Source organism: Pseudopodoces humilis, chromosome 4 (assembly GCF_049639895.1).
Source record: "Pseudopodoces humilis isolate 2021_Gansu_Grassland_sample_001 chromosome 4, ASM4963989v1, whole genome shotgun sequence".
In the NCBI taxonomy this organism is placed as follows: Eukaryota; Metazoa; Chordata; class Aves; order Passeriformes; family Paridae; genus Pseudopodoces; species Pseudopodoces humilis.
In genome coordinates, this window is record NC_142203.1 from 43,352,842 (window position 1) to 43,373,815 (window position 20,974).

At 41.0% G+C, this 20,974-nt stretch overlaps 1 protein-coding gene across 2 annotated transcripts; it reads left to right on the forward strand.

Moving 5' to 3' along the window:
* The first annotated feature begins 332 nt into the window (after positions 1-332).
* On the forward strand, positions 333-16,435 carry HACD4 (3-hydroxyacyl-CoA dehydratase 4). 2 transcript variants are annotated; one of them, XM_005522654.3, is made up of 7 exons: positions 333-420; positions 4,510-4,613; positions 5,487-5,614; positions 11,571-11,683; positions 14,061-14,167; positions 14,847-14,978; positions 15,695-16,435. In XM_005522654.3, exons 2-7 carry the CDS (start codon positions 4,517-4,519, stop codon positions 15,775-15,777), a joined length of 660 nt encoding a protein of 219 aa, XP_005522711.1. In that variant the 5' UTR covers positions 333-420; positions 4,510-4,516; the 3' UTR covers positions 15,778-16,435. The 2 variants fall into 2 exon arrangements, with proteins under 2 accessions (XP_005522711.1, XP_087910389.1); XM_088054263.1 differs by having other exon boundaries at positions 5,517-5,614.
* Positions 16,436-20,974: the final 4,539 nt, after the last annotated feature.

Here is a 20,974-nt window from a genome sequence, read left to right on the forward strand (position 1 = left end):
TCCAGTAAGCTTTCAAAACATTGCTCTGGGTTGAGGAATAAATTATAGAGATTTACAGACTGTCTTATTTGTACAAGTACAATAAAACAATTTAGGTTAGGTTAGGTTAGGTTAGGTTAGGTTAGGTTAGGTTAGGTTAGGTTAGGTTAGGTTAGGTTAGGTTAGGTTAGGTTAGGTTAGGTTGGGTTGTGCTAGGCTGGGCTGACTGAGGGTCAGGGCAAATGCAGTGGAGATATTTGCGTGTAAAAACTTCTTTCTCGGGAAGTGCAGTGCTGTTCCTGCTTAGCGCTACATAGGGTGACGTGGTGGGGTGGGGTAAGAGGAAAGAGGAGGGGTGTTCTAACAAACAGCTGTTACAGCTGCAGAGAGGAAAAAGGAGAAAGCTCAGGAGCAGCAGCAGCAATCCGACCCTTGCAACAGGTAATACTTCTTGAGTGCAGGTGACACAGACTGCTCAAATGCAAAAACGAAAGGGGATAAAGAGTGGGTGGGATGTGACTGTGGGAGAAAAGTACAGCAGCTGTACTCAGAAGCTCTTTTCTTCCTGAACTACAGGGATTGCAGCTTGTCACAGGTGGGAGGGGGAAGATGAAGTTCAGAACAACATGACTTAATGTGACTTAGAAGGAAACTATGTATGCAGAGGGAATTTTCTAGTAGATCTTGCTTTCTGAGGAAAAAAAAAAAAAAAAGGAACATTGCTCTCTAGTTTCAGCACGAGGGCTGGTTCCTCTTGCGTGGTCAGCCAGCACGGGCACACGGGAAGAGAGCCGAGCACAGGAGTCCTGAGGGGCAGGGAAGTGCTCTGTGCATGCAGGCCTGGGCGGGACCCTCCTTGTGAAACAACTCCGAGAGCAACAGAGGGGTAGCCTTCCTCCTGGGACCCTGCAAGGGACACACAGATGGGGCAAGGGCTGACCTGATCTAGGTGCCTCTGCTGTGCTGTCACCTTAGCTCATGGGGGAACAGGGTCCTGACCACCCTTCAGACCATACTTGCCTTGTATGATAGTTACCACAGAGACACACTGAAGACCTTTGTGATAAAAATAATAAAATGCAACAGCTACACTTTGTGAAACTTCTGCCCAAGGAAATACAACAGGCTTTGCAACTAAAATGATAAAATCTTTACTGTGTGTGCTGACATTTCTTACATTTCATCTAGTTTTCTGGGTTTTGAGCCCACAGAGAAAGCAGGTAAGTTTTCTGCTAAGCAAGGCTGATATTACATATGATAAGTGCATCCCTAGCATTTCAAAGCATTTGGCATAAAATCAGCCACAGTAAGTAAGGTGAAACCGACAATTAAAACAGCAGACAGCAAGTGCAGCCTTCTGGGTCTATCTCCTGCAAGATCTGTGTTTGTTTCTTTCTCCTGTCATCAATGTAGAGTGCTATGACCACCCTCTCCCCACAATGCCTTCAAATGAAAGAAACCTGAATGTCTCAAAGCAAATCACAATACAAGGGAGAGATGTGGCAGCAGGTCAGGCACCAGGGTAGCAAAGTGAGGTTTAGAAGACAAGCCAGCAAGTCTGAGGCAGGCTCAGGGCCTGAACCACTACCTGATGGATGGTCTGTGTTTTGTCTGCAGCAATGCTGCAGAAGCAGGTTCTGGGAGTGAAATGTGGAATCATCCCTGCTGTGAACCGATGAGAGCAAGGGATCTAAATAAAGACCATCTCTTCTGCCCTTCACATTTCACATAGAAGCCAATGCCTGAATTTTGTGTTGTGACACAGAGCTGTTGGGACAGGGAAATAGGTTATCTTCAGCCCGCTTCTGTTTCTATAGGTTAATAGGTCAGCCTTTGGCTGAGAAGGTCCTTGGTGAAAAGTTGCATTTCAGCTTCCTTTTATCACACTGAAATCACCTTTCAGTCTCTTCAGATTTCTTCACTTCTGCGGAAAGCTTTTGTTTTGTCTTAAGTACTTTTTGTGTGGGGTTTAACAAAGTAGGCTGAAAAACTGTGACGCATTCTCAGATCAGGGCTGTTTCCTCACAGTGCAGAATTTCAGCAAGGGAGGGAACTGTGCTGCTCACAGCTCTGGGGCCAGGATCTGTCCGCCACATAACACCAGCACACTGCCCAGCACCACATCTCTACACCCCTTGGGGAATATGGGGCCCTCCATTAATGTCAACAGTCTGTACACATTTCAGCAGTCACTGGTATATTTTAAAGATGATGTGTTCTAATGTGCAACAGCTGCCACACTGCCAAAACACTAATGTGAGGCTGAGTTTACAAATAGTACTCCCTGTTTAGTCAAGATTAAGTACCTTAAGAACTGCAAAAACAACAGTTTTCTAGCCAGCCAATGCAGGAAGACTTTGGAAAATACAACCAAATTACTGAAAGACAGGCTCTGAGGATGACAGAATGATGTAGCAAACTAAACTTCAGAAGAGAGAAACCATATGCTCAGCTTGCATCCAGTGCGAAGCCCACACAGCTGTATCAGACCAAAGAGAGTGGTGGAGCTGCTGACAGGAAAGCCTCAAGATTTTCATATCTGCTCCTCTAACTTCCGTACAGTAATTCCTATCCATCCAGTAATAAGGCTGTTTCTTAACACAGAACATAGCTCTTAATTTTTTTTCTTTTTATAATATATAGTTTCCCACCTTTTTCTTACCACAAGATGGAACAAAGTGTCATTCAGTAACAAAATTTGTGTTAAACTGTAATTGATCTCACCGGACTTTACTTCAATTCAGTTGTATCTTACTTTTCCCAAAAGGAAGGTATATATGGAACAGATTCCTTTGTTTGGGTCCTTATATGGCTTATTTTCACAGTATCAAAGGACAATGATGTCTTTTGGGAAATATTTTTTTCACACAATTTTTTTGTGCTTGTAGAAGAGATGATGTGAATAGCTGTCATCCTACATAATTGAAGGTGAGGAAGACAAGCACTTTTTATGACTTCCATGGGATTTACTTACAATAAAAATTTAGGAGATGAGTTTAACTAGATCAATTTAAATAACTCTGTATTGTTACTTCTGATCCAATGCTAGGAATGAAGCATAGGCATTTATCAAATTTATATAGTTTTGAACAGAGAAATTTATTCCATTTGTTAATGTACAGATACAGATGATGAAGTTTTTTGGCAGAGACATGCCACAAGAACACACAGGATCAAGGCACAACTTGAAGCGAATACTGCTTATTAGGGCAGGAAATTAATAGGTCCAACACAGGAGATAAATTCTAGTACAAAATTAACAAGTTCATTTCCTAAAAAGTAATCTTACAGCTGGAGGACAGGTAAGTCTCTCTTTTAAGAATAGACCAGAAGAAAATACATTTATGGGAAATTAGGTGTATCCAGAGTTCATGAAGTTTTGCAAAAAGTCAGATTGTCCATGAAAACTAGGTTAGAATAGCTACAAAAGTTAGAAGATTTTGTTTATTAAATGCAACTTGAATCCAGAAGTTAATGGAGTGCCTTTGTTTAGATACTTCTTCCTCTAGAGGCACAAATTTCACTTTATGGCCACCAGACCACCCTAATGATTGGTGGGAACTCTGAAAATTTTTCCGGGCATATCCTAAGTATAGCAACAAAGGGAGCCTTTCATCCATTAGACACAGTTCTGTTCTGGGACCTCTGAGAGACACACAGAGTTTTCACTGATCTGTTTACATTTCACAGACTCAAACAATGCTTTGGGTTGGAAGGGACATTAAGAATTGTTACGTTCCACTCAGCTTCATCTAGTTCCAACACCCATCTCATGGGCAGGGACACCTTCCACTAGGCCAGGTTGCTCAGAATGCCATCCTTCTTGCAGCCTTGAACACTGCCAGGAATGGGGCATCCACAGCTTCTCTGGGGAACCTGTGCCAGTGCTCCACCACCTTCACAGTAAAGACTCTTTCCTTAATATCTAATCTTGCCTGCTGTCTTTCAGTCTGACACCATTCTCCCTTGTCCTGTCACTACATGCTCTTGTAAAAAGTTCTTTTTAAAGTTTGCTCCAGGTGCTGGAAGACTACAATTAGATCATCCTGAAACCTCTTCTTCAGCCTGAACAATCCCAATTGTTTCAGCCTTTCCTCACTGGAGAAGTGCTCCATCCCTCTGATCATCTTGTTGACCCTCCTCTGGACTCACACCAAGAGACTGATGTCCTTCCTGTGCTGGGACCCCAGAGCTGATGCAGTATTGCAGGAGGGGTCTCAGCAGAGCAGAGCAGAGCAGAGGGGCAGAATCCCCTCCCTGGCCCTGCTGCCCACGCTGCTCCGGATGCAGCCCAGGACATGTTTGGCTCTCTGGGCTGGGAGTGCCCATGGCTGGGTCATGTCCAGCCTCCCATCCACCAGCACCCCCAAGCCTTTCATGGTAGGGCTGCTCTCAATTTCAGCTCTTTTCCTTTGATTTATTAACATGTCCAAAGAGGGTGCAATTTCTTCCAGTGTTTCTTACAATGTTTCTTACAATGTAAGTCATATATTTTATTACTTTATTATTTATTATTTTCACTTTCCGCAGCATTTCCATGAACATGTACCTGTTTGTATACGACTTAATGCAATTCTGTGGACATTCCTGGATATTTACAAATATGATCATCAGGTTCATGACATTTGGAAAAGGTAAGGCTCCTTCTCTATTTTCCTTGAACATTTTAAGTGGCAGTGACAGACACAAAGAAATATCAAATTAGAGATAAGATTCTGAACATGTGTATGTCCAGTACCAGGGACTATAATTCAATCAGAAAGACACTCTATTAAAAAGGCGGAACAAATTACTTGTGCTTGTCTTCTACCCGTGCCACACTGAGAATGAAGCTCTTGTTTTGTTAATGAACTTTCATATTCAGTAGCATGCTAGTAGCATTTGAATTAGACATAAACCTAAATGTGACTAGGTCCAGTCATTATGGCAAATATTAATCTTACTGAAGCCACTAGGGGAGAATATCTTTGTGGTTATTGTACATGACTATCTCCAAAACATTACAATATATTTATCTCTCTGTTGCCTGGGGTTAAGACACAGAACCAGGAAACCAGTGACTGGAAATTTAAAGTGTCTTATAATGGTGGTCAGTTGTAGGCATATAAAATGCCTACTTCCTGGACTACTTGTTTTCAGCAGTGCAGATACAGGCAGGAACTCAACATCTCCTAGTGTTTAGAAATTCCTCATGCATTTCCTCAACATTTTCTCCTATTTAGAAATACCCTAAAGCAGTTATCTCTAAACCAACACATCCTGCACAGTATTTTCCCATGCATTAAGTATAGGGATTTTAATTATTTTCTCAGCTTTGTGCCTCTGTATCAGAGCCACACACACAGAGCAGATTGCCTCCTCCACCCTCTGAAGCTTTTCTTCTGCTACCCAGAAGTTTGGTACTGCATAAACTTTATTTCTTGTCATCTCCAGTGATGACAGGGTAAAAGCAAACCCAGTAGTTGCCCCAGTATAACCATCCTCTCATCTTTTAATTTTGTCTGTAGATTCACTGGCTGACACGTTTCACTCCATAGGACTTGTAATGCGCCTTTGCCAGTTGTTATCTGTATTGGAGATCCTACACATCCTCATCGGCATTGACAAAAGCCGTCTCCTCCCCAGGTTTTTGCAGGTAAGTTCGTTCTCAAGACTCTCCTCTCATGACCAACACACATCAACCATGGCTGCCCCTGGGCACAAGCCCAGGCTGAACTACCCTGAATACTGTACCTGCACCCTTCCTCAGGCAGCCTGGTTTGCTGATAGTTTGCTAATTGCAAATCGCTTCCTCAGAACTGGGCTGGTTGAGAAAGAACTGTCCTGTCAACTTACTTCTTTTTGAATGAAACTGAATCATGAGTACCCCATGCTTGGTCCCCAGTGCAGATCCAGAAAATTTCCAGATGAGTGGCAACCAGCAGAAGTGGGTCAGTGGCCAATGGCAGTGATCAAATTAAACTCCAGGGGGGCTTGGCCCTTCTAAGTTTCTCCCTACATAACCTCCCAGCATCCCTGTAGTCCCCCCGAAATTATCTTCCCCTCTTTCCAGAGGTGATGCACTCTCTTCTTTTACCCTGACATCCACTAAGTTCTCTGTTTAACCAGGCTGGTCTTTTTCAAAACTAGTAGTTTGTTTTATGTTCAGCTGCAGGCAGAAAACCAGCCAAAGCATCACACGCTATAGCAGAAAGTAAGGTGACACTCTGACATTTTCCTTGCCGCACTATTCTTTTTTTCCTTTTGGGTGCTAATCTCAGGTTTTGTTATTTTTTCTTAATGCATTAGAAAAAAGCAAAATGATGACTTGGATTTACCTTCAAACCTTTTCAATCCTGTATCTGCATAATGGTGAAACTCATATTTCTCTCAGCAGTCAGAAGGTAGAAGACCAAGAGTAGTTAGTTATGTTTTTAGTTTTCTGGATAGCCCATTTTTGTCAAATGATGTATTCATGGATCAAGATGTTCCTCTTTTCAAATCTCTATTAACTGTCTAAATAACTAATTAACTAATTGACTAATACAGATCTCTGTTCTTTACACTGCTCCCTAAGTATGGTAGCAAATTCATCAAAATGGAAATAGCTGCTTTTCCCTGCCTAAATCCTTTGATTTACATACTTTGATGCTAATCTAGGGGAGAATGAAGACTCCTGTCTAGTATGACCTGTAACAAACCTCACATGTCATGGAAAGAAGAGCAGCCTGCTCTTAGTCATTAAAACAAGCCTTGTCCTGGCAGAGTTTACACATTCCCCAGCCTTGACATAATCTGTTTCTTCCCTAGACAGACTTGCACAAGGCAGAGATCAGGGAAGCTTGCACAAACACTGTTCTCTGTTGCCACAAATGACATTAGTATGAAATGTATATTCTGAGCAAGAAAACTGTGACCTTTCTTGGGCAGTGCAGTTTGTGCACTGCTCTTCTGGGCAGCATGGAGAGGCGGCTCAGGGAACCATGTGGCACTGTAACTCTCAGTGTTCACCTCACACCAAATATAGTTTTGGATCTTTGGTTCTTTCCCCAGCTGCACTCTCACCACAAACAACTCTCTTCCCTTGATGTTAACAGCAGTCTCATGCTGTCCAAACAAGATGTATAAGCTCTTTAGTGGAGACTCTGCTGTCCTGTGGGTCACCCACTTTTGCTGAGTGTAGGTTAAGCAGCTGTGTGCCGACACTAATCCCACATGCCTCATCACACTTTCTTCACTGCCTCTTAGGAAGAAAAAAAAGGTATGTTTTCCACAATGAACTAGGGCAGGACAGTTAGTTAAGAGATGTTTACCTTGCTGCAGCCTACTAGACTGCTGCACAATCGGGGCATTGATAAAGGTGCAAGAATTTGATAGTGGCTGCCTGGTTCTGTGCTCCCAATCACCTGTTCCAACCCTGAGCTTAACATATACCTTGTAACAGGTATATTCATGCACATCCACAGTGAAGTTCACCTTGGGTGATCACTAGGATTAGAGAAAAGCTGGCTCAGGCAATGTCAGGGAAGCACATGGATGAACAATGAATATATATAAAAGTATAAATGAACATTGAATAAAAAAAGCTGTGAAAGGGCCCCGTGGTGGCAGGTTGTTCTGTAGCAAATACATATATTTTACATATATATTACAGGAAATACAAGAGGTAAATGAATCCTTGAGTGAAAGATTTCTGCCTAGTATTGCATTTGTTGTGGTTTAGTAGCATTTCAGAAAAACACTTTGAGATACATGATACAGATAGTGGAAAAACAAACTCAGAGGAGTCTTCTGGAAAAACTCATTGAGGGACAAAGTCTCAGGCCACCAGGCACCTGAGAAGAGCAAGGCAGGTCAAGGCCAAGTCACACCATGAAAGAAAGATGAGTCCTGTGTGACGGATGTGCTGGGGTAAGGTGAGGCAGGGGATGGTCACAAAGCTGGTTCAAAGAGATGGCTCTCAGGCCATTTACACCTCAAAAAATTGGAGGAGGGCAGGAGAACATGTCACATGTCATTGTTGTCACCAAAACAGAAGGCAATGAAATGTGTTAGTCTGGCTAGGGAATAAAGGCTGACAGGACTGGCACCATAGCAAGGAGAGAGGAAAGGTCTAAGAAAAGACTAGCGTTTTTGTGAAACAAAGAGCAGTTCTTCATCCTGTGCAAACAGATTTGATTTACTAAACCAAAAGCAATGTACCATGGTTTTGTGATAAAACCATTATTTTTTCACATTAAATATAGTGACACTTTTCTCGCTTTCTTTTGGTTTTTTTTGGGCTTGTTTTTGTTTTGCTTTTTTGTTCTTTTTTAATATACACTAAATTGAAGAACTATGTAAGCATTTCAGGTACCAAGTACAAAATTGCACAGTCATAGTTATTAAAAAATGTAAGTGAATGGGCTATTTTCTCTAGCCAAATTTGCTCTGTTTTGCTGACTTGATTAAAAAACTCAGTCTGCCTTGCAGAAATTTATACCACTCTACAGAACTTGCTGCATCTTATGAGAGATCAGTGTCAGAAAAGGAAGGTAATTCCAATTTGATTTTAAAGAAGGAATGAAAATTGAAAACATTATGTTTATGCTTTATGATATGTTAGCACATCCTTCCTTTTTATGAATGTGAAAACACAGGACTTGTAGTTCTGTGCTTTATTTTTTATATATTTTAAAGCAAGAGAGTAGCTACAGAGAGTATCACATCTTCATTCATGCAAGGATGGATGATCCATACAGGAAACAATCCTTAGCTGAGCAGCAATACATGCATTTTATCTGTGTGTGTATATGTCTGCGTATTTATAAATGTACATGACTCCATGTGTATATGCATACATGTGTAAATATATCAACACAGTATTAACATACACTACTCTTCTTCAAGAAGTACCCTGTCTCCTCATTGCAGAAAATGTCCCCAGGCTTTTTGCTAAACACCTGCATCTACCTTTGATTTGTGTGGGTTACCTAAAGCTTGGAGTGCTATAAAAGGAAAGAGAATAAAGGCAAGCAGGCAAGCAACCTCCTGATTTATGCAGAAAAAGAGGTAGGATGCCACTGTCTGTTCTCATGGGGACATCACAATTGTCCTGAGCAGCCAGCTCTGTGTCCTTCCCCACAGATGTGCTCCAGACCAAGGCCAGGTCCTTCCAGTTTCAGTGTCTGGTGGCTGCAGCCCATTGCTTGCCAGATGAGACTGCAGTCTGACAGGAACAAAATACTTTAAGGTGACCAGTTTGTGCCATGTGGAATTTCCTGCTCTTGCAAGTGCTTAAGATTACAGTGTGATTACTGAGTTCCATCATGTGTAATTAGTAAAGCTGCATGACTCTCACCTTCCCCAGTATGAATCTCTGATGGAGGAAATCTGCTGAGCCCCAGGGAGGTGGTTCTCACTGCCTCATGTTTCTGCTTGTATCCTGGGAAGAGAAGACAATCCACAGCTGCTTCTGCTTCCATGTTATAAGGCTGAAATGTGGTCATTCTGTCCAACTGGCCAGCACATATCCATTTGAAACTGGAGTTTCAAACTGGAGTTTGAAATGGTAACTACCTTCCTACTGCTTGTCCTTTCTCTCACTGAAATGGGATCAGATCCCGATCATTTATCTCATGCTGTTTTTTAGCACATTTCCACCCAGCCACTTTTTGAAAAGTGAGTGACCATTCGTAAAATCTTCCAGCTCTGACATCCAAGAACATGTCCATCTTTTCACTATCATGATAAAGTCCTTGGTCTCTAGGACAACTACCTGTGGCAAATCCCTGAAATACATCTTGCATTAACAGTTTTCCAGAACTTTCTCTCCACATCTCAAGTCTGATTTTAGGGTCAGTAACAAAACGGCCACACCATCAATGCGCCATTCTTTACCACTCTTCATCTAACAATTTTAACTCAGATTTTATCTGTTCTCTCCAGCACACAATCTCACCCAGTGCTCACATGGCTTTTACCTTTGTTTTGATTTCCTACTTGGGACGGTTGCCCTGCTGTGTTTCTTGTACCTCTGTTCTATCTGGTTTCAGATCTGCATCAATACTTCCAGTTCCCCCATGTTTTTGCCATGTTCCTCAGCATCAGTGTATAAGCAGAGGACATATATGAGCTCTCACTTTCTGTTTCCTGACCCATCTATACAAAAGTCTACCAACATCTGACCTTTTTAAAAATCAGTTCCTCAGTTACAGACCTATGGGATCAGCAGCACAAGATGACGGTCATAGGAGGGTGAGAAACAGGAAAATGTTTTTAGCTGTTGTGGCCCCCCCGTGCTTTCCAAGATGAGGAACCAGATCCCTGGGGGATAGGCATGCTCTCTTTCTGTATGAAAAACTGCTCTGACGTAATTTTGCTGAATAGTGAAGGCTGCTTTATCTGACAGATGTGGTTTATGAAAAAAAAAGAGTTGGTGACCAGAATGGTCCATGCAGGAACCTGTAAATATTATGTAGCAAAACTACTGCACAAACTTGCTGAGAGGCAAAATTCTTACTTTGTTTAAGGCAGGAGTCCAGGGAAACCAATGAAGAATAACAGCTCTTATAAAAACAACCTTGGTTAATCCACTTTCATTTTGTAACTTTTAACTGACTTAACATCTGAACTTGTGAAATCATTACAACTAACATACCTTATGGAAGACATGGCATTGGGTAAAAAAACTCAACCCAATGAAGCTGTATCAATTCATACCAACAGCTTAGGTGTATGTTTTCTACTTCAACACTTTCAAATAGAGTATAAATCAGAATGAATTGTTACTGTTCTGGGACAGTTTGACAATTCTTGGCAGTACTGATACATTTACTTTACAGGACAGGGCATAGATACTGTTAGAAGAGTTGTCAGGAAAGCTGCAAAAAGACACACTTGTTTTTAATTTCTTGAATTTTAGTATTACCAAAGTATTTATTTTAAACTGGAGACACTGCCTGTTTAATCTACTTTATCTTTTCATTTGTGGGTTGGATAAAGTTCAACCACTAGAAAAATTTTAGGACTTAAATACTATTGCAATCATTCATGTAAGTGACAAGCTTAAACCCACTTCCCATAACCAAGAATAAGATAGAAAGAAGATAAGAAATTCTACTTTTCCTCCTTCTTTCTGCAAATCTTACATGAAAGAGATTCCAGATTTCCAAGATATGAAAAACAGATCTGGGAGTGCAAGATTAGTACCTTCTGGCATATGATCCCCCCAAGAAGGGCCTTCTGTACCCTACTGCCTCCCACAAAGCCTACAAACAAGGAAGCTTATCCCTGCCAGCCCTCTGTGGAGTCAGGTGCAGCAGGAGTAGTCTTTGCTTCCATGACCTCTCTGGGCTAATTGACAGGTTTTCTTGGCTACAAACCCAAGCCTTCCCAGTTGGAAAGCCAACTTCCACAAGTACCACAACAGGTCTTTCATGCTACAGCCAGCAGTGGCCACTGCTCTTTGCTGCAGGACCTTGAACAAAAGCAGGCCATGAAACAAAATATTCACTGCTGATTTTGTGTAAAGAAAACTGGATCCACTTGTGGCCCCCTATTTTGCCAAAATGCCACAGAAATAACAGTTACAGAAGGCACTACCTGAATTCAAAGTTTTCTTTTCTTTTCAGATCATGGAGAGAATAATTGTTTTATTTGTCGTGATCAACAGTCAGGAAGAAGTTCAAGGGAAATATGTCGTGTGTGTTTTATTTTTCCTTTGGAATTTATTAGATGTGGTCAGGTAAGGAGTCAACATCAAAACCATGAGGAGAAAATGGGTTATTACTGCCAGCAGAACTCCACCCCCATTGTGCAGCAGGCTCATTTAACTGTTTCAAAATTGGCAAAGCGTATTATCCCTTTTTAAATAAAACCTTGAACTTTTAAAGTTACGTAGTGATTTTTTTAAAGAATCCACATGGTTAAGAGGCAGAGTAATTTACAGATGTAAGATGGAGTAATACATTAGCAGACTGCATTAACATTTGTAGTTCAAAGGCTTTGATGTTTTTAACAACAATTTAAGAAGGCAATCACAACTACTTTCTGGAGAACAGCAATTCCTGAAACCATCCTGGTTGCCATTACCACCCTGTTGCTTTATTATTTTACTTTTTTATTCAGTTTGAGCCAAGATTTACAGCACAGTAAGGCAGCACCAGCAGAACTTCTTGCAAAGGCAGAAAGACTATTGTGGATTAACTGGACTGTGGTTTCCAAAAAGCCAAGAGCTGCTGCAGGAGACTAACAGTTTTGGTATAGCAGGGCACATATCACACCACAAGAACAACAGATATTTCCCATATGTAATGTAAGCCTCTGTGCACCTCAGTTTGTAGACTTAGAACAGGTACATACAGAATTAAGAAGCATTTTAAGAAGATACAGCAGCAACTAATGTATAGCAGCAAAACTTTTTTTTCTGCTAAAATGGCTTTCTGCTAATTTAAATATATTGCTTAGGGGGCTGACTGAAGAACATGGTTTTAGGTAGCATAGGAAACTTATGTTATAAAAGAGAATTGAAACAGGAAAGTGTCAGAGAGAATTGATAAAGATTTTAAGTCAGCTTCAGAGTATTTTGCAATATATTTTAATAGGCTGCTACTTGTATTAATTGATTATAGTTTCATCCCATTTCTTTTTGAAGTTTGTAAAACTAAAACAGTAGAATCTAATCTGAATGAAAGGGTTCAGTGCAGCTGGAGAAACGCCAGAAGTATAATAAAATATTGGCTGTGAAGTCCTGTCAGTGCATAATAGTACCAGTGATGCAGCATTATTTTCTACCCTTGCTAAAGAACAGTTAAGCAGCACAGCAGTAACAGCAGGAAAGCTACTGTGGTCTGTAGCAGCAAATGACCAATTCAAATAAAGCATAGTACAACTCATAAAAATTTAGAATTCTTACCTGATTTATTTTACAGCATCTGTGCCATATCCTAGTATCTCAAAGAAGTATTCATATCTAGAAGTGCACAGGCATCTCTCCCATCCTTTAGCCAATTACTCTTAAGTATTACAAGTTTTTCCACATAAACTTCTCGGGACCTAAATTTCTCTGAAGGGCTATTTATTACGCATCATGGCTAGTGATATATGGAGACTAAGTTTGCATCCTTCCTGCTTATACAGTAACAGCCCATGGAATTGTGTAGAGAGGGAGTAACTGTTTCCTTTTTGTATTTGGTTGGGATTCAGCCTTAAAAGCAACAATAATTAAAAATTATTTTAATTATCCTGAGGTTGCGGAGGGCAACTTTGAGAGACAATGGTCCATTTTCAGCCTACCACACTCTTCTACAGTCCAGATACAATGCAAAATTAATCAAATTAATCAGTAAGAAGGGAATACAGGAAGTGTGTTTAACACTAGTTTCATCTATCAGAAAGTCTTGGGTAACAGATTTACACATCTCTAGCAAGCCCACAGTGCAAAAAGTCTTTCAGGTGACCAAAAATGCAATCAGACCTGTTTCTCCAGTGTTTGGAGAGCTGCTGTACCACTTTAAAATCAAAACAAGATTAGCTCACTTTGGAGTCTGACAAGATTAGTCACCTTTGGAGACTGAAGTACTAAGCATTCTGGTCTCCCAGTGAGGAACAGTAAGAGCCACAGTAAAAAGAATATGCTGCAATACACTGGTGAGCAACTAAGGTCCAGGAGAAGGGCAGATGTAATACAGGTTACGTACCTGCAATTGCCTTCCTGTTTAACCTTCTCCTAGCCTAGCACTGATTCAGCTAGGTCAGTAGCCAAATCAGGACTGTCTCGGTCACAAGTGACAGTGATATTCTGCCTGCCCCTCTCAGTTGCAACACCCCCATCTAAAATCCATTTTCTGATGGACCTGTATGAAATAATGCTGGTTTCTGATGGAGCTTTCTATCTGGAAGGCTTTATACCTGCTCTAATGTAGCGCCATAGATAACTCTTCTGAAAAAATGGACCATCTACTTTCAGGGATTGGAGTCTGAACAAAAACTGTTGCTGGCTCTGAAATTTACTCAGACAGCTCCAAGCTCTTCTGAAATTCCTTTGAATTTTCCAACAGTATTTCTTTATTCCAAAGACATCATAATTTCCTCTGAGCTCATCTGCTTTCCTCTTATTGCAGGTACATTTACAACATGCTGGCAAGGATGGGCCTACACTACCTACCACTAACATGGCTCAACTTCTCACTGTGCATCCCCTTTTATCCCCTTTCAGTTCTGGCTGAAGGTAAGGAAGTGGGAAGGGTACCAACTATTTGCCTCCTTAATATTCTTCAGTAAAATGTCACTTGCTGTTTTGTTTAAAATAGTTCCTCATGTGTTGCCAAAGCTGTCATAAATGTTCATGTACCTTCATATTAATGTATGTCACTTCTGTCTCACTTTTCTGTTATTTTTTCTTTAATGGGAACTATCTGGGATTTGGGGCTTGTGTGTCTGGTAGGTTTTGGGGTTTTTTGTTTTCTTGATTTTGTTTTTTTTTTAAAATATGGGAAAGTGTTCTTTTTTGTAAAGCAGAAAGCAATCCTCATAAAAGACATATGGATTCCTCCCTTCCACACTGAGTACACTAGACAGCAAGTTCCAAAGCCTTTCCCCCGCTGAGGCTGACCTTACTGGCTCAGGCCATACTTAGCAAGGTATCTTACCTACATCAAGAACTCTGCCCACTGAAAGCATTTGTTTCTGACAGAACTTCTTAGCGAACAGAATATACTTACTAATTCTAGTATTTAGAGCAATTAGCACCCCAAACCTATAAAACTGAACTCAAGGAGAAAACATGCATATTTATATGAATGCATATGTATGTATAGGTATATAAAATATTAATGGTAATGAAGTTGTTCATTACGCTTTTTGATGATCTACTTCCTTTAGACTAAGGATTTACCATGTTTTTACAGGATTTGCAATTTGTGTATCACTGCCTTATTTTGAATCCTTTGGCACATACTCAATCAAGCTACCATTTCCATTCACCTTCTCAATCTACTTCCCCTATGTTCTGAAAATGTACCTGCTAGTGCTCTTTGCAGGTAAGTATCTCGTCTTCCAGAAAGCTGGGTCTCAACACAACTGGGATGCCTATGGCAACAAAAAATTAAATCCATGCTGAGCCTTTCACAAACTCTAACTCTCTCTGCTACATCTCCTGCAGACCACTGCAGGAAAGTGCATCACTGTCTGTTTCGATTTCCAGTATCTTTCAAATACAAATAGTTAAATTTTCAAAGTACACCATACATATGATGCATAAAACCACAAACCTATAGAAGTTGTTTCAGTGATGCTAGACTTGCAGCTGTTTAATGAAACTTCCTTTTCTGTTTGCTTTTTTTAAAAAAAAAACAATTCCTATCTGATCATACTCTGGTTCTGTGCAACTCTTCCTCACTCGTAACTCCTAGCTGGGATGAGAAGTTATATCTAAATGAAGACTTTTACAGCATGATTATTTAATGGCATGATAAAACAAGGCCACTCCAAAACCTGCGTGTAAACAGATCCCTTCTCTTTCTCATCAAAATACTTTGGAAAAATTTCAACTGATTTTAGCTGCATCATACAGAAGTCTTTGTTCTGTCATGGGGTTTTAATGTGAATTCGAAGGATCTCATGATGTAGTGTTCTGTTCCTAAGCACATGGAAGGAACTGTGCAAGGTTGAAGGCTCTTACAGTTCCTTCTAAAGAAATTGAAGTCAGTTTGAATTCTACTCCTTTGTTCTTACACTGTTTTGTGTTTTGATTCAGGTATGTGCTTTATCATCCAGAACCTCTTCTCTGAGAGAATGGCACACCTAGGGACAGGAAACATCAAAAATAAAAGAAGCTAAGTTGATATTTTGTTTGGAAAGACAAAATATATTCCATGGGGATTTCTGCACATCATAGTTAAAACCAAACTGGACAAAGATTTCTCAATGCAAAACTCCTCTTTGCATGAACATTATCTGGCTGTATAGAATTTTCAGAAAAGGCAGATCTCTTGAATGCACCTCAAAAATAGAGCAGCTTTTGAAAACTTTTGGATGTTTTGAGATCAAGTGGCCAGTTTTTAAAATTAATGTTTTTTTCTAGTACATGTTATGGAATTCTGAAAAAACTGGAGAGTGCCACAACTCACAGCTACACCCTTATTTCAGTGTTAATTCTTATTTCATTAGCTACAGATATTCTGTAATGACAGTATAATTTCATCTCTAAGGTTACTTTATACTAGGCCAACGTGTATGTACTTCACATATAAATGCTAAATTGGCTAGAACTAGAATCTCTCAAAGAGCAGAAATCAGAACCTTTGCAGCCTAGAGACAAACATGCTGATTAACGCAGGCATTCACTAAGGATCCTTCACATTCTGGCCTCATACTTCAGTTATCAGAAAAAGGTTCCAGCAAATGCAGCTAAATCAGAAAGGCAAGTGTTACCATACTCATCTACTATATATTCAGGGGGATGTTTAAGGGTCAGAAATAAACACTTATAATCATGTGTTTGGCATGTCAGTCTCTTCCCTCACAATGATTTTCTTCTGCTGAACAGCAGACAGATGCATGCAAATTAAATGTGATGTAGTCAGGTCAAAATATATGTTGTTCCTAAAAGGGATCTGAATGACTATCAAAAGCCATGTGCAAAATTCTAGGCATTTTACTCAACTGTATTGCTCCTCATACTCCTCTAGAATAATGTAAGAATGCAAATAGAACGCAGCTTTTTCAAAGGTTGGGAAAGAGGAATATATGCAGCAACCCAGTGGAACAGGCAAAAACAGCCACATAATTCCTTAGAGGCTGGCTGGAGCTTTTCTGACGTTTCATCTGTATTGATTATGACCTACATTTCAATTCAAGCATGTGGGGGAGAAAAGTGAGGCTATCTTTTTTTTTTGCTGACTGAAAACTGTGGGAAGGGAGCCTAGATAATGGGAGTAGGAGAGAAGGTAATATTTAAAGGGGGACCAAACACTGTTACAATATGAAGAGGCTTTCGCCTGTATGACTTTTCAAACCATGCAGCCTAAGAGGTTATATAAGGAAACAGTGAAGCTAAATTGATTGGTTATGAAAGGTCACCTACTATAATTTTTATTTATTTAATAATTGTGGCAGACAATGCCTGCAGACTATTTTGACCATCGAGTATTTGCGGACCATAAGCAACAAGATCATGCATACAATAGTATAGTGTCAACCCTGGATTAGTTTTTTGCAGACCACTCCAAACAGAAATTTGGAACTTAGTAGAGAAACAGGAGTGCTTTCACTTTGGGCTTCTGTCTGACCCAAACGGATTCAAGTGTGAGCAGTGTGAAGAAACATACAGAACAGCTGAATAAGGTAAGAGTTTTGAAGACAGCCAGATAAAGTCCACATTAAACCACATATAACTTGCTAAAGTTGAAGCATAAACATTTTTTCCTTGGAAATTCAATCCAACATGCCAGAAACAGCTGGTTCCACCGAGTTCTAAGACTAAGCCTCTGCAGGATGCTGCTGAGCCAAACAACAAAGATCATGGCATGGCATCTCTCTGAAAACTTAAGAAAAGGTAAGAAATGTTACACAGCAGCTGCGAGAAAGAAGAGCAAGAAAAATGTAAGAGAAACAGCTCAGTAGACACCAAGGTCAATGGAGAAGGTCATGAAGAGCTACTTTAGGCACTGCAGCAGATTACCCTGTGAGTCATGGTGTACCAGGTTGCCCCCTTGCAAGCCACGGAGAAACACACCAGACAAGATATCCACATGGCAGCCTTTGGAGGATGCCAGGCTGGAGCAGGTGGCTGTGCCCTGAGGAAAGCTGCAGCCCAAGAGCCCACACAAGCACAACAAGAACTGTGGCCCATTAGGGACCCACACTGAGGCAGTTTTTTCCCAATGGACTGTACCCCATGGAAAGAACCTATGCTAGAGCAGTGCTTGAAGAGCTGCAGCTTGTGAGAAGAAACTGTGAAGGACTGTATCCCATGGGAGGGACCCCATGCTGGAGCAGAGCAACAGTGTGAAGACAAACAAGCAGCTGAGATTAAGGTTTATTACCCAAGTGCAACCCCCACACCCACCTTGTACTGCTTGGGGAGGTAGGAGGTACAAAATGCAGGAATGAAGGAGTAAAGGGAGCATAGAAAGAAGGGAGGCATAGGGGAAAGGTAATTATAGTTTTGCCTTTTTTCTTCCCATCCTACTCTATTTTTAATTAGCAATAAATTTTTCTTCCACAAGTTGAATCTGTTTTTGTGACAGTGAGTAGCAAATGATCACTCTGTCTTTATCTCGACCCATGAACTTTCTCATCCTATTTTCTCCTGTCCTGTTGAGGAGGAGGAGGGAGAATGAATGTCCTGTTGAGGAGATGGGGTTGAACGGACATCTGGAAGCCAGCTGAGGTCAAACCTATCACAGATTAAGCCACGTTTATTGTTTTATGTTAAAAAAAATGTTATGTCTTGAATCTTACTGCTGGGTAAAAGGATGGAATAGGAAAAGGATTCTTTAAAATTCACTATGGAGAGGACCCCAAAACGTAAACTGCATGAAAAAGGCATGAAGCTCATGACAGAAGACTTCCCGACCTCCTTCTAGTACAGAGGCAACTTGGGGCAGTCAGCCTTCCTACAAAAGGCCACTGTAACTTCAGCTCCAATGCTTCACCTAAGTTTCTGGAAAAGCTCAGGAATGGGCAGGCAAAAAGATGTTTAAGACAATGGCTTTTATGACAATGAATTGTACTTCAGTGATTGTAGTCTGTTAGGAAGGGACTCAAAAAAGAGCAAAAGAAGCTCTGGCAACAGATTGGCCAATTTGGTGAGAGGGCTTTAAACAGAATGACTTGGCTGGGGTCCAGAGTGGCAATGCTCATGCCACTGCTTTCTCCTGGGGAATGGCCATGCCAACCAGGCAAGTTTGGCTGCCTCAAGACGAGAGTCCTAGGGCTAACCACACCAAGGGTGTGTATGGCTATGGGGAATCCTCTTACACCCCTCCTAGGGAACCTGGATGCTCGACTACCTCCCTGAAGTGTGTGTACACATATGCACAAATCAGGGGGAATAAACAAGATCTGGAAATCTATGTCACAGAGCCATGATCTCACTGCAATTTCAGAGGCATGGTGGGATAGCTCACCACTGGAATGTTGTCATGGATTCTTGTGTACTTTTTAGAAAGGACAGGTCAGTGAGGCGAGGCGGTGGAATTGGTCTTTATGTGAAAGAACATCAAGCTTTGCCCAGGGAAGACAAGGAATTGAGAGCTTATGGGTAAAAATTCAGGGACAGGCTAAAATGGGTGACTCAGATAAGGAAGCTGATGAGGCTTCTACGGGCAGCTAGAAGTAGCCTTGAGATCATGGGCCTTGGTCCTCCTCTGAGAATTCAACAACCCTGATATTTTGAGGCACAATGTGGCTTGGAACACAGTCCAACAAGTTCCTGCAGATACTGGAAGATAACTTGTTAATCCAAGTGGTGGAGAAGCCAATGAGGAGAGTGCCCTACAGAGGTCCCTTCCCACTCCAATAATTCTGTGATTCTGTGAACTTAAATGGTTGTATATTGAGACACCAGCATCTCCAGATCTTTTTATGCAGGGCTGCTCTCCAGCCACTCCTCTACCCATTTAGACTTGTATCAGGCACTACTCTGTACCAGATGCAGAATGCACCACTTTAACTTGTTACATTTCATGCCATTAATCAAAGCCAAATGCTCATGTATCTACATCTTTCTGCAAGGTCTCTTGTCCTCAAGAGTCAACAGCAACTTTCAAGCTCAGTATTGTCAACAAACATACTAATGGTGCATTCAACTCCTGCCTCCTGATCATGGATAAATACATTGAACTGAACTGGTGCTAGATTTGAATTTTGAATTTGAATGAGGAACACTGGGTATGACTTTGTCAACCCCATGCACTACAACTCTTTGAGCTCTGCCATTCTGCCAGTTCTTTGACCAGTGCACCACGAACCCTCTCATCTCACTGTTGAACAGCTTGTTCAGACAGATGTCATAAGGGACAGTATCAAAAACCCCACTAGGTGGGTGGCTGTGTCATAGAAGGGTATCAGATGAGTTACTCAGGGCTTTCCCTTTGTGAACTCATGTTGACTGTGCTTGAGGGTTGTATTGTTCTTAAAATGCGTTTCAATAGTACCCAGTATGATCTCTGCAAATTTTCCCTGGTAATGAGATTAGACTAACAGGTCTGTAGCTGTCTGTGTCTTGCCTCATGCCCTTCTGGTAAACTGGATTAATGTTGGCCAGTTTCTGGTCAGCAGGGATCTCCCCAGACTCCCAAGAGATAGCTCTTCTAGTGCTCTGGGACAAATCCCATCAGGCCCCATAGGCTTACAAAGATTAAACTGATATACTTACTCCTTTAGAGTTTCAGTGTCCAGAAATGGAAAGTCACTGCTACTGTATGTCCTCTAACCGAGAAGACTGGCCAGACTAATGTATATTGATGTTATTAATGACTGATGCAAAAGCATTGTAATGCTTCTGCCTTCTCTTCATCCTTTTTTCAGAATTGGTTGAATATTTTCCTTAAATCTCCTCTTGCTCTAAACATACTCAGACTTTCTTTATCTGACCCAACACTGGCCAGTTTCAACTCTGAGCTTTGGACTTTTGTGTTTTCTCCCTAGACATGGGAACCACAGCTTTGTAACCATACTGTGAGGCACAACCTGTCTTACACAGATCATACCATTTATTTTCTTCCCAAGTTCCAAGAGGAGCTTCCTGTTCAGTCAAGCTGCTCTTCTGCTTTTCTTGCTTGACCTTTGGAATAGTGTAATTTGCTTGCTCCTGTGCTTCTAAAAGGTTTTTCTTAAAGATGGACCAGCACTTGTGGATCTCTAAGTCCTGAAAATCAGATTCCCAGAGGACACTGCTAACTAGCTCCCTGAGCAGTTTAAGATTTGTTATCCTGAAATCTAGGATAGCAGCTGTGCTGACTTGTTTCGCAGTTACACCAAAAAATTTAAATTCATAATTTAAACTCATGATTACTGTGCCCAAAACAGC